The sequence below is a fragment of the Ciconia boyciana genome, chromosome 10, assembly GCF_034638445.1.
Source record: "Ciconia boyciana chromosome 10, ASM3463844v1, whole genome shotgun sequence".
NCBI lineage: Eukaryota > Metazoa > Chordata > Aves > Ciconiiformes > Ciconiidae > Ciconia > Ciconia boyciana.
Window position 1 is genome coordinate 3755486 of NC_132943.1, and position 12213 is coordinate 3767698.

The 12213-nt window shown below is 39.6% G+C and overlaps 1 protein-coding gene across 42 annotated transcripts in view; it reads left to right on the plus strand.

The window, feature by feature from the left end:
* The window catches only part of LOC140657453 (uncharacterized), a 372414-nt gene that overhangs the window by 236180 nt on the left and 124021 nt on the right, over positions 1-12213 (plus strand). For 4 of the 42 annotated variants that reach the window (XR_012044336.1, XR_012044343.1, XR_012044335.1 and 1 more), the window contains one exon: positions 5469-5702. The exons of 37 other annotated variants lie outside the window; for them this stretch is intronic. Coding sequence is in view for 1 of the 5 variants with exons in the window: in XM_072874491.1 (XP_072730592.1) it covers positions 5469-5511 (43 nt within the window). In the remaining 4 variants the exon portion in view is untranslated. Of the gene's footprint in view, positions 1-5468; positions 6825-12213 lie in introns of those variants that run through there. One more of the 42 variants, XM_072874491.1, reaches the window with a different exon arrangement.

Consider the following 12213-nt stretch of genomic DNA (forward strand, 5'->3'; position numbering starts at 1 on the left):
AGAAATTTATGTTCTTGCCCATGAATGATGATGTTTCACTCCTAGGTTTTTTTTTCTCTTGGTGTGGTGTCTTCAGAGATGTAAAAATCCACTTGACCTAAAGATAAGTGATGCTTCTCAGGATACTGTGCAAAATCCGCTGCAATTGCAACCCTTATTTTTTTATTAAAAATTAAACAATGAAATGCTGTTGGTAATTATGTTTCCTTTAGGATGGACTACATTTTGTTTCCTTTCTACTTACTTATCAAAATGTAAGTTTCTGTTTCTGATAGATAAATAATAAATCCATGGAAATTGTGCCAGGCGATGGTACTGGAACCCTCTCTGTAAAATCAAGATGTTTCAGATCTGAAATTCTGTTTACTCAAGCAGTCATTATCTATGAATGTAAAAAAATCCATTATTTTTAGCTCCCAGACAAATGTCAGTCCTGGACAAATGTGTAAATGAAATTTCTGGAAACTTTTCAGTGGTAGTTAAGTATCTACATGGCTGGCCTTGTCGTGAAAGATAGTGAATATTGATTTCACTGGTATTTATCAATTATCCAAGAGTTCTCAACCATGGCTTCCTATTCCTAGGTGTTAGATATGAATTCATAGGCCTTATGCTAAGCAAATATTTAGAGAAATACTTGGCTAGTCTCTGTGGGAGAGTAGTGGGACTTCAGGAGTAATAGGATGAAATGACAAAAGGATACCTGTCCGTGAGGTCTGTTAGACCTACTTTCATTCTTCCTGAAGCAGAAAGAGCTACCAAAGTACATGAGATAGAAGAGAAGGTCAGATGACCCTAAACATTTATTTTTAGTGGTGATTTCAGGGTAAATTTAAAGCTGTGCTTGAAAATGGATGTTTATGTATATACACACAGAGTTATTCTGGCACTATCCAGCACTAGGTGAACAGCGTGGGCAAAGCCGTAATTGCAGCCGTGCATGTGTAATTGTTAATAGAAAATTCTGTGGGCAGCCTGACTTATTGCCAGGCAAATTTAGATGAATGGAAGCATCAACTACATCATTTTTGACATTATATAAGTGCGTGAATTAGAGAAGGCTTCTTTGCTCATTCATTCCACTCTTGCTTTCGGAAAGCAGTTTCAGGTAGCAATGGCAGTTCATCATTGGTTTATGAAATTGTGATTTACGATGTGTTGCCTACAATGGGATTGTGGTGAGGCCAGTTGCATTGCCAGGACTTCAGCACACCCATCCTCCCTCCGGTAGTCCCATCCTGAGAGCACATGCTGAATTAATAGAAAGAGATGAAGATTAAAGGAAGGTAAAATATAGCATGTGATTTGTGTGCACGTGTACATACCTACAGGCATACATAAATCTGCTCGGTTCCCTGTTTGCATCCAAGGAAGAGTTTGCAAATAACTCTTGCTCAGGATGAAACCACAGGAATTCAATGCGATGGTGTGAGCAGCATCCTCTCCCAAACAATGTGGTCAAGGACAGGCAGCTTTATGAAAGCTTCCTGCAAAGCTCACATTGCGTCCTGAGACTGAGAGTCTAACATGAGAGGTAAAGATTGATGACATGAGGACTATGTATTTAATGGTTAGTTTAGAAAAATAAAAAATATGTCTTTTAGGAAACCAAGAGGATGTTTCTTTGTCAAGTCTTTACTTTTTCCATGTCATGTATGGGGAGAAAAAGAGCACAAGGCACTGACAGCTTGATCCAACCGCTACAATTAAATGTGTGTGTAGGGAGGAAAGGAGCCTAGCTGATCTCAGGAAAACTTTGCTTTCCATTACTTCATGTGTATGCAGTGCTGACTTCACAAGACGTTTAATTCACATAAATACCTAAATGTTTGGAGACCCACAGCACCGTTCCTGTGAAGGCATCCTTGGCTTGCCTGAGCTCTGCCCAGGGGTACGAAAGTCCCATTGCCAAGTCTGCTCGCTGCATGCACATTGGGGAAGGCCACAGCACAAGATTTGTAGATAAGGCAGAGAAGTGCAGGAGTTCTTGCTGCTGAACCCAGCTGAAATGCTCTTTCATTCTTTATTAATTAGAAAATGTAAGAGTATGATCATGCATGGTACAATGCATGCAGCGCATCAGCGAAAAAGTGAAGAGTAAAGCAGTCGTGTCGCTTTATCACAAGGATTCAATTTAATTATAGACCAAGTTAGTTAATAAAAGTAAAGAAAATGAGACCTCTTCTGAGAAGTATATAGTGCACTGTCAAATCTTTTCCCATTTAATGGTAATTAGTAGGTAGAAAAGTGTGGTGCTTCACCGTTCTGCCACCCTCCTGTTACACAATACACATTTGTATACACAGTTTTAAATAAGGGAGCAGCTGAATTCAGTGTAGGTGGAAGTTGTGTCTCAGAAGTTTTGTCTTTAAGCTTTTGGATCATATGGCCTTATGAGCAGTGAAAGACTGAGGACAGATATATAATAATGTTCCCTAATATTTTGGCTTACCATGTGAAGACACCTTCTTTAAGCTAATAGTTATACTTAAAGTTTGCAAAACATATAAAGTTAGGTGAGGCTGCTCTAAAGTAATATAAGGTAGCAGAAACGTCCTTGTATTTTAATATTTCAAGAGGAGTCTTGACAAATTATACATTTACTTCATGATGATTTTCTTTTTCAAAATGCTTCCCCCATATAACCTGCTTTAATTCCTCTGAGGGGAACCAGGACGGACCATGGCAGCACCTTCCATTCTGGGGGTTCACTCTGGTTTCTGGGTCTTGCTCCTTCTGGGCTCGGGTCTCTGACATTTGGGAGGGGGATGCCCACGAACTGGGGAAGTGCCGCATCTCTTCACCATGTTGTGTCCGTCAGGACTTTTGAGGGTCGAGTGCTGATAACAACCCCTTCTTTCCGTGACTTTTGCTGAACGTTAGCCGTCTGTGTGGTGGCAGTGGTGGATGAATATTCAGAAGTTGATTGCGGGGTTTTCTGCAGTGGAAACAGAACCAGACTGCAGGAAAGCACCGTTATTTAGGTTTCGAATTAAGCATTCGACAGCAGGAAGGACCGGGATTTAAGGCTGTGCGAACTTCATCCAGCTCCCTTCTCTGCACGTGGTATGATATAGTCTGTAATTACACCTTCTCCGCGGGAACCCAGTCATAGTCAGTGCACATGACAGCAGCAGCGAGGGGAGGATTAAGATACCAAAGCAAGCTCAATTTGAATCATTTAAATTTGCGATTTAAATATTTTAAATGTTTCTATATGCATACAAGCTTCGTGCGATTTGGAGTGAAAAAAAATCACCTTGGCTGCTTTAGCACCTACTTGGTCATGAATTGTCAGTAGTAGGTTGGTGGGAGACATTCAGGCTGTGCGGATAAAGCAATTCTGTATGAATACTTAAAAAATAAAGTTAAAAATGCAGAGATGGCAGCGCTGAGGCTGCCAGAGATGCTGGAGGCTGAGCAGTGGTGGGAGACGATGGCAAGGGAAAGCTGCCGGCCAGCTGCCTTGCCAAGGGGACAGCAGCCACAGCGGCACAATTTATGGGGCAAAACATAAAAGTTTTATGCCTTTCATCTCAGATTTCCAGGGTCAGATTTGTCTTACTCTTTGCCATATATTGCCTGTGAATTTGATCACTGTTATTATCACCTTGAACTCACTTTTTGGGCAGAAATAATGCACCTCACCATTCTGATTATTACCATAAACTTTCGCTGCGTTCACTCATAAATGAGAATAGTACAAAAAAAAAAAAAGGGGGTTGTCTCCCCGGCTGGGGATTTCGTTGTCTCCATGGCTTTCCTGAAGGCTTGGCCGGGCTGATTTGGGGTTTGTGGTGCTGGCCCTGGGCCAGGGGCTCTGCATCTTGGAGTCACCCAGGACCCGCAGGGTTGTGCTTGCTTCGGTTTCAACTCTTCTAAACCTGTGAATTTTTGAGGAGTTGGCTCCCTCGTGTGGTGGCACCACACAAACCTCATCTCCTGCTTTCCCTCGAAAGAAAACCAAAAATTGTTCTTTTTTTTTTTTTTTTTTTTACCATGATAACAGTTTTAACAAAGCCACGTAGGGACCTTTTCCATTTCTCGAGAGGCTGAAAAAGAGAGAAACGTTGCTGAACTCTTGTATTCTTCTGCTGGGCTCAGGGCCATCGTGTCATCCATCATTTGCATTTGAGAAAAAGATGCAAACCTGCCCATAAAGTTCTTATTAAAGCACGATGAACAAGCTCACTGCATGAAGCTGCTGGGAGGCCTCGCTATCGGGGACTCAGTGTTCAGGGCGGTTATTAGTGTAGTGCTTTACCGACAGCAGGGCAGTAATTTAGCTGAGCAGGCAAATCATAAATAAAATAGTGGTAGTATTCTACAGAAGGCTGGGGAACATCCAGAGTAAGCAACAGTAAGGGTTTCGACAAAATCTTTTTAGCTGAATGTAAACTATTCCTGAGGCTTTGCATAAGTTTTTAAATTAAAGGTTAGTTGCAGAAAATAGAGAGCATGTTATTAGTACGGTGTTATAGGAAAATGAGTATCCCGAATTTTACAATCATTTTACAATCAACTACTGTTGTTTAGTGACTGTTAATTAAATTAAATCAGTATATTGCTTTGGCCTATTTATTATTTAATCTAATAAAAAGTTCAGATTGAGAACTGTGGCTGTGCGTATGCACGTGCACCTTCACAGTATGAAAGTTGGATCTAGTCAGTGTGCAATGCAATGCTCCTCTTGCATTGCCTCTGTGAGATTTCCAATTTCTGTAGTGGAAAAAAATTTCAGCTATTTTCCCTTAAAATTCAGCTAGTGAGCTTGTCTCTCTTTTGCATTCAGTGGGCATTATGCCTGTCTTTAAAAACTGAACTTGCTTGGAGGTTAGCCTACACGAGACAAAAAGAGACGAGTGAATTGTCATCACCGTCTCACTGTTTCAGTGTCTTAAGGGAGTTTTATCGTTCAGATTTCATAGCGAGAGCTTGTATCTTTTTTTTTTTTAATAGGTCTTTTCTGCTTTTGGGAAATTACTGTTTCCTCTCCAGTTTCACAAATATTTAAAATTACATTTACCTTAAAAAAGACTGGGCTGGAGTGTTTAGTTAAGATTTTTATTTTTTTTAATGCACTATCAGAGGTATTTCACTGACGGATTCAAAGCACCTTTCTTTCTTTCTGTGAACATCCCATTAAACATGGAGCTGTAGATACTTAACTCACCTCCTTCTGATCTGATCCCTTTGGGGTATGGTGTTCCAAGCATCGTCTTCCTCGTGTTTTCTAGTAGCACGTTGTAAAATACTCAAAATAAAGGGGCATCTATGACAAAAGCCATCACATTCCCAAAATACTAGCTGGATGAAGCCAAGCCTGCTCTTTGGGAGCATGGCTGTGCAAAACAAGACTTTCTACAAGTGGGGAACCACAAGCAGAACTGCTTTTTATTGGCTGCCGTATGGTTTGCAAGTAAATACACAGTATTATAATTATTTTTTCTATCTTGTTTTCTGTGTAGTGTTGAAAATTATTCAAGAAGGAAGCTGAGCTTGATATGCTGAGATGAGGACTCTTTTTGTCCTCTCCCCTCCTCGGCATGAGAGCACAGGGAGGCCGGGGAGGCGATGCCGGGACGGCTGCAGGGATGGGACCCAGCACCGCTCAGCGGACAAGCATCCACGCAGACCCGTCTGCGCCGCGCCGCCTGGGGCCAGGGATCACTCCCGAGACAGATGCCTTTCGCGGCGTAGACGTATGTGTTTCTGGTTTATAAAAAAAAAAAAAAAGAAAGAAAGAAAAAAAGCCACCAAAACTCTTGCAATTTAGACAGCTGGTCTGGCAGTTGGTAATGTGAAGGCCTATTAAAATATTTATGCTATTTGTTATTTAACTTCTTTTGATTTTTTAAAGAATTTGGAAATGGGCTGATTAAATAAAATAGCGTGAGGTCGCTCCAGTTGGGAGTGACATGTATTGGCAGAAATCTGGGGGCACTGGCAGCACAGGGGACTAATATTCTGTCTTTCACTCTCCTATAATCTAGTCATTTTGTTTTCGTTCTGAGCAAGAGGAGGTGCTGATAAATATGCTGAAAATATTTTCACGCTTCTGTTGGGTGGAATTTTGATTCAGTAACTGGTACATGAAGGCCTGGCTTCACGAAAGCTTCTGAGCCAGTGACAAGACTCCTTTTGACTCAGCCGTAGCAGTGAAAATCAATGTTAAAAATGACACCCTCACCTGAAGGTTTCAGCAGCTTGTTATTTTAGGTCTTCGGAAAACTCATTGTGCAGGTTTTAATGAGGGATCCAACTTTTAAAACTTCTCAGCTGTTTAAACCATGATGCCCCAAACACAGTTTGGACAAGTTTCAAGTATCATTTAATTGTTTTCGAAGAGAGAACAGTTCTCTTGGAAATGCAGAGTGGCTATTTTAATTAGAGAAAAGTAAAAACAATACAATTAAGTTTAGCATCCTCAGGGAATGATGATACCAAAACTGACATCACCACTTGAAAATTTACAAAGGGAGATTTTAAAAGCAAGAGGAAGGGAATCCACGTCCCCACTCAAGGCAAAAGCTGGACAAATTGGGTCGTTCCTTGCGTGCAGGGGAGCCCACGTTGCATGTGCACATCCTCATGCCATACACGGGAGGGGGCACTGCACGCACAGCAGGGAAAAAGTGAAAAATTCACGATGGCATGGCAATCAAAAAGGCATTTTCACAATAATAAAACCCCAAAGAAATGGTCATCAACAATGGCCAAGTTTTGAAACAAGGAAAGAGGGATGGAGAGGATGGAAGAGAGAGAGGGAAGGGAAAAGGCAGGGGAAAGAAGTCCCCAGATTGCTCCTTTGCTAGTGCCCCACTTGAAGGACAAACTTCCTTGAAAATTTATGTAAATTTATTAAAAAAAAATACATCTAGCTAATCAGTCTGCAATTCAGCTAGATATTTAGCTAACTCCTGATGCTGGCTTCACGGGGTTATGTTCAACTCTTCTGACTTTTGAGAGCTGTGGGTGTTGTGAAAGCTTTGGAACAGAGACCAAGAGGTCAATTGTAATCTATGTTCAGAGATGGTGATACAGCATGAATAAATGGTGCTAGACATATGGAGATCAAATTAGTAAAGCTTGGTTTCATGTTAACCATAGATAATATGGTGTGAAATTATTTAATTAGTAAGAATCCCTAGATATTCTGGGAAACAAAAAGGAGCAGATTGGAAGAGAAGCAATGTCGAAGTGGTCAAGGAGATGAGTGAAGGAGTCTCCATGGCTTCATATTGTTACTAGAGGAGTGAGAAAAAGGGCAAATTTTGTTCTCTGGTGAGCTGGAGTCATGTTAGCTCCGTTGTACGTGCATGGTGAGGAACTGGCACGCAGGTGCAACGGCATGTCTGTACAGATGGGTGTCCGTGCGCACGGCAGCCACCTCTCCCGTGCTGGAGCAGGACATCAGCCCTTCCCGAGGTCTCCCTTTCCCCAGCATCTCCTGTTATTTTTATGTAATTCCTATGCTTTAAGGCTGTTATTTGCAATTTTATAGTTTTTGATGTGTTGCTCATTTTGGAGAGCTGCTCTTTAGAGGCTGATCTTTATTAGGGCTTTTACAGGTAACGCTATGGTAAGTTGTTGATGAACTCTCCATTTTTATTTTTTTTAAGATTGAAAGTTCTAACTTGACCTCACAGCAACGTATTGCTGAGGCTTGTATGTATTGCCCCTCAGGATGCGTGTAGAAGGTTTTTTGGGTGCTCAGCTGGTTAGCATGTTTTGCTCTACCAGCCACCAGGATGGGTTGGTTAAACTATACTTGGCATTAAAATTTGGTTCAAGTGCCAGCACCAGGGAAAGCTCTTCCCTCTTGCTCTTTTCTTCCTCTATTATTTTAAAACTTTAATATACAACACTGCACTGTTATTTCAGTCTTTTCAGGACCTGGAGTGTGAGGAAGGAAATGTGATTAGATAGCTTGAGTTGGTCACCTTATTTAAATTCTCTTTGGCTGATTTGCCAAGTAACCACTTTTATTTTCCCTATTTTTGTGGTTGCAATAGCAAATGAAAGAGGAGATATAGTCATAATACATACAAATCTTATTTCAATGTTTATGGGTTTGCTTTTAATTAATCTACATTAAGTTGCTTAAAGTTAAAATATACATCTTATTTTTTTGTACCTATATTAAATGCAGTGGTCGATACATTCGATTATGTTTCATCTAATATGCTGTAGGATTTGCTAATAGTGTAAAGGTGCTTTACAGAATTGTTACACTTTACAGGCAAAATCTGGGCATGGCTGGGCTATCTTTCTTTGCTTTTTCCTAACCTACAATTGCTGCAGGACACTTTATCTATAACTTAAGCTTGTGATTATTGTTAAAAGGATTTTTCAAAACTATCACTCTACCCTTTTTGTTTGTTTGTTTTATCTTCAGTACAGCATCAGAGGGGAAATTTGGGTTCATAACCCTGCAACTACTTAGAATTAAAGATCTGAAATAATTTGGAGAGAAGGCAGTCGTATAAGAAGTGGCAATCTTTACTTTTAAGTGATTATAGTGGAGCTGCCTGTGCTACCTCTTCCACATTTTCCCTCCTGCTATGTATGTGAAGTTCAGAAAAGCAATTTACAGCCTGAAGGCCTCTGAGCATTTTTAATGGTTCTGTTGAATCTTATATTCTTTCTTTCTTAAATAATTGGTGTCATTTAAACCCACGATAACTAACAGAGGGGAGAGTAGATGCAAAACCATTCCCTGGTTTGTAATTTTTTTTATCCTAGTAGACAATATTTGGTTTCTTGCTTATGTTCCTAATTGCCTTTAGAAAGATTTTGCTTTAAAATACTAAAACTATTTATATATTTTCTTTTTATATATACAGGATGTAAGAATTGGGAAGGCTGATGGCTAAGATGATAGCTAGTTAGGGAAAGAAGAATTGCACTTTTTCTGGTGACTTGAACGAAAACCTCCTGAGCAGCTCAGGGAGCTCCGTATCTTTTCAATTACGGCGGTTAAACTGATGTTTGCGTTTTGCCAAAAGACTGAGGAGCATAGTGGCCTGAACTGGTGTTGATTTTGTTAAAAAAGTGATCAGAAAATATGACTATGCGTGGCCTTGACAATGCTTGTCTGTGTAAAGCAGCATTATATGTGTCAGCAATTCCTCTTCAAATTTGCCAATATAAAAGCTTAAAAATTCTCTTCTGATACCATGTGCTGCATAATTCAGTTTAGGATCTAAAAATAGAGCGAGGTTCTTTACAATACCGTGCACATGCAGAAGTGAAGTAAACGCGTGTTAAATCTGTTCTGAGTTGTCTGATTAAAATAAGCTTAGTGTGAAGGAAGAAGGCAGGAGGGCCACAGACAAGTGTTCTGAGAGCAGAGAAGTGTTGTAATGCTCCTGAAAATTAAAGCTGTGGGAGACTGTGCATATATACAGCATGTTAAAATTATTAGGGTTCGGGTGGGTGCAAAGATGTTGACAACTTGAACTTGAAATTACTTTAAGCACGGCCTTAAATAAATTTATATTAAAGCAGCAATAGTAGGTGAAACTGTGTTTGATGAAATTGTCTGACCAATTGCTTTTAAGTCTGGAATTTCATTTTCCAAACATAATACTGTGGATAGGGAAACAACATGCAAAAATGAACTGCGAGTTATTTTACCGTTTGGGGAAACAACAGGCTCTTTATAGTTCTGCTCTATAGCTTAATTTTTAGGGCCTGTATAAATAGAATTCAATCCACCAACTGATTTGGAGAGGATAATCCATCAATATTTAATTTGGTAAGAAAGAAAAGGCTTTAAAATAATATAATGTAGTTCATGAATCAGATGCACTGTTGGATTCCATTATTAAATGTAGATGTATAATACTGGTGGCCTTGTGTTTGTTATTTTAATAATTCTAATTAACTTTTGGTAATTGTAGTGGATCTGCTGCCAACTATCCCGGCTATGATCATTATTCAGGGTTATTATTTTCAGTAGACAGTCAGCCAGTGAATATAGGAAGTTTTATGGCAAACTAAACTTAAATAGCACAAGAAGGTTTTCTTGTGGAAGAAAAATGCCTCTTGGTGAACTTCATCATGATCTGTCCGTGTTTAAGAGCTGCTGAGAGATTCAGGCAATCTTTATGATAATGTAGTAATTTACAAAACCCCTATAAATAGTATTTCACTCTTTCTTCCTGATTATTGATGATTAGTGAGATTTGCGTGAAGAAGTACAAGCTTTCTCCCTTACAATTATCCTGGTCCTCTTTTCCCTGTCTTTTTATGGTCCCGCACTCCATTTTTTATACCATGGTGGTGGTTGTAATAGTGATAAACCGAGACACTCCAGACTGAGCTGCTGCAAACATCTTAGCAATAGAAAACTAATCCATTATGCATGCAAGGATGAATTCTTCACTTACGCTGAATGACACTTCATTGCCCAAGAAATCCATTGAAGTAAGGAACTGCCCATGAAGATGTCTCTGAGAAATGAGCCTGTGGTCTTTGTCTTTCCCCTTGGTAGCCTGCGAGACTTCTCTCACATTGGAGATGGCACTCTGGGGTGTGTCAGCAGTTTTGCTTGTCTGGATTAGGTCTTTCAGCTACTGCAAAAATGCTATCCCATTTCAGCTGGTAAAGTGTCAGAGGTTGCAGTTTCTCGTCAAAGATGTGTGCTCAGTGCAGGAGAGAAAAGCTGCTGTCACTAGCATTGCATTCCTGAGAAGCAGTTTTAAAAAGGGTAGATTAAAAAAATCCCCAAACTGTTATGATATCCAGAACTCTATTTCCAATCAGCTGGAGATGTGGCTATCTATAAAAGTTGGAAAGATTTATTTTTCTGCCAGAGCAGCTTTTCCATGGGCAGGAACAGTTGCAAACCAAGAATTTTAAGTAATCTGACTTTATTTCATTGCAAAAAAGAAACTTGTTGGAATTTGAGTTATTGGAATTTGAAAAAGGAATTTGTAAGGATGAATTTGCAATGGTCCTCAGGGTAAATGAGTAGAGTGAGTGAAAGGCCTTGCAGCACCAGTTCCTTCTAGACTTGTTCTCTTCCTTGAATTTACCACATTTCTTAAAGGAAGGTAGGTGCTCTCCAAAAAGTTACTCTCATCTCTTTAGCTTAACAAGTGAAGGTAGGACTCATGGGCTAATGTGTTATAGGTAGAGGAGAGCAGCTGAGATGTCTGGGAGCAGTCAAACCCAAACCATCGACAAAGACTGAAGGAGAATTTGAACACTGCAAACATCCTCTGTTAAGACCTGAAATATGGTGCTGGGAAAAGGAACAAGCACTTTTCTAACAGTTTAAGGTGTGACTAGATTTAAAGGAGATACATAGTGCATTTTTAATTTGGAAATAGACAATTTTGTAAGTAAATTAAATTAATCCCAAAAGAGTGTTTGGGATGTAATTTAAGACTCTAAAATAAAAAAGAATCTCAGAATGAATTTACAGATTACATTGTTGAGGAAGATGTGTATATGACACCCTAAGAGTACAAAGTCAGACTGTCATCTGATGAAGTTATTAGCACTGAGGGATAGTACCCATCAAAATAACGGCTAATTTCTTATGCTGCCAAGCGAGCTGACTGCTCGCTCTTCAAAGCACATTGTGTTGCTGAGAGCGTTATTGAACTTATTCTAAGCCACTAGACAACGCTCATCTTCAATTTGCCCATCAGAACATCCATACAGTTATTTGGGGCATCTTCAAAGTGTTTCATTGCTTTTGAGTAGATCATTGAGATAATGTACTCTCGTTTGATAGTGGCATGCCTCCTGGATTACAATGTAAGAAAATCAAGCCCCTACTTCCCAGTGATCTTTCCCTTTCTTCCTACACATCACACAAACAAATGCAAACTCGGAGATCATATATGACCTATAGATTCCTCAAAAGACATTAATCCTAACCGTTTTTATCTCACTTTCTGTGTATGGCCTACTGCAATTTGGTCTCTTAATTTGTTTTTGCAAATGATGAATTTGATTCCTGCTATCAATGAGTTTCTGCCTTTCGGTAGGCTCCAAACATGACTGGCGTAACGAAAAGTCTTTCTTGCATTGGAGTTGTATGTTTTTATATTAAGAATTTCCCTCTCTCTAATAGCTAAGATCAGATGGCAGATCTTCCTATTTCTTCACTCCAAGTTGTTGCTAATCTTTATCATCAAAGTGAATAAGAATAATACTTATTAGGGTACAGCAAAAGTAGAAAAAAAAAGTGGAAAT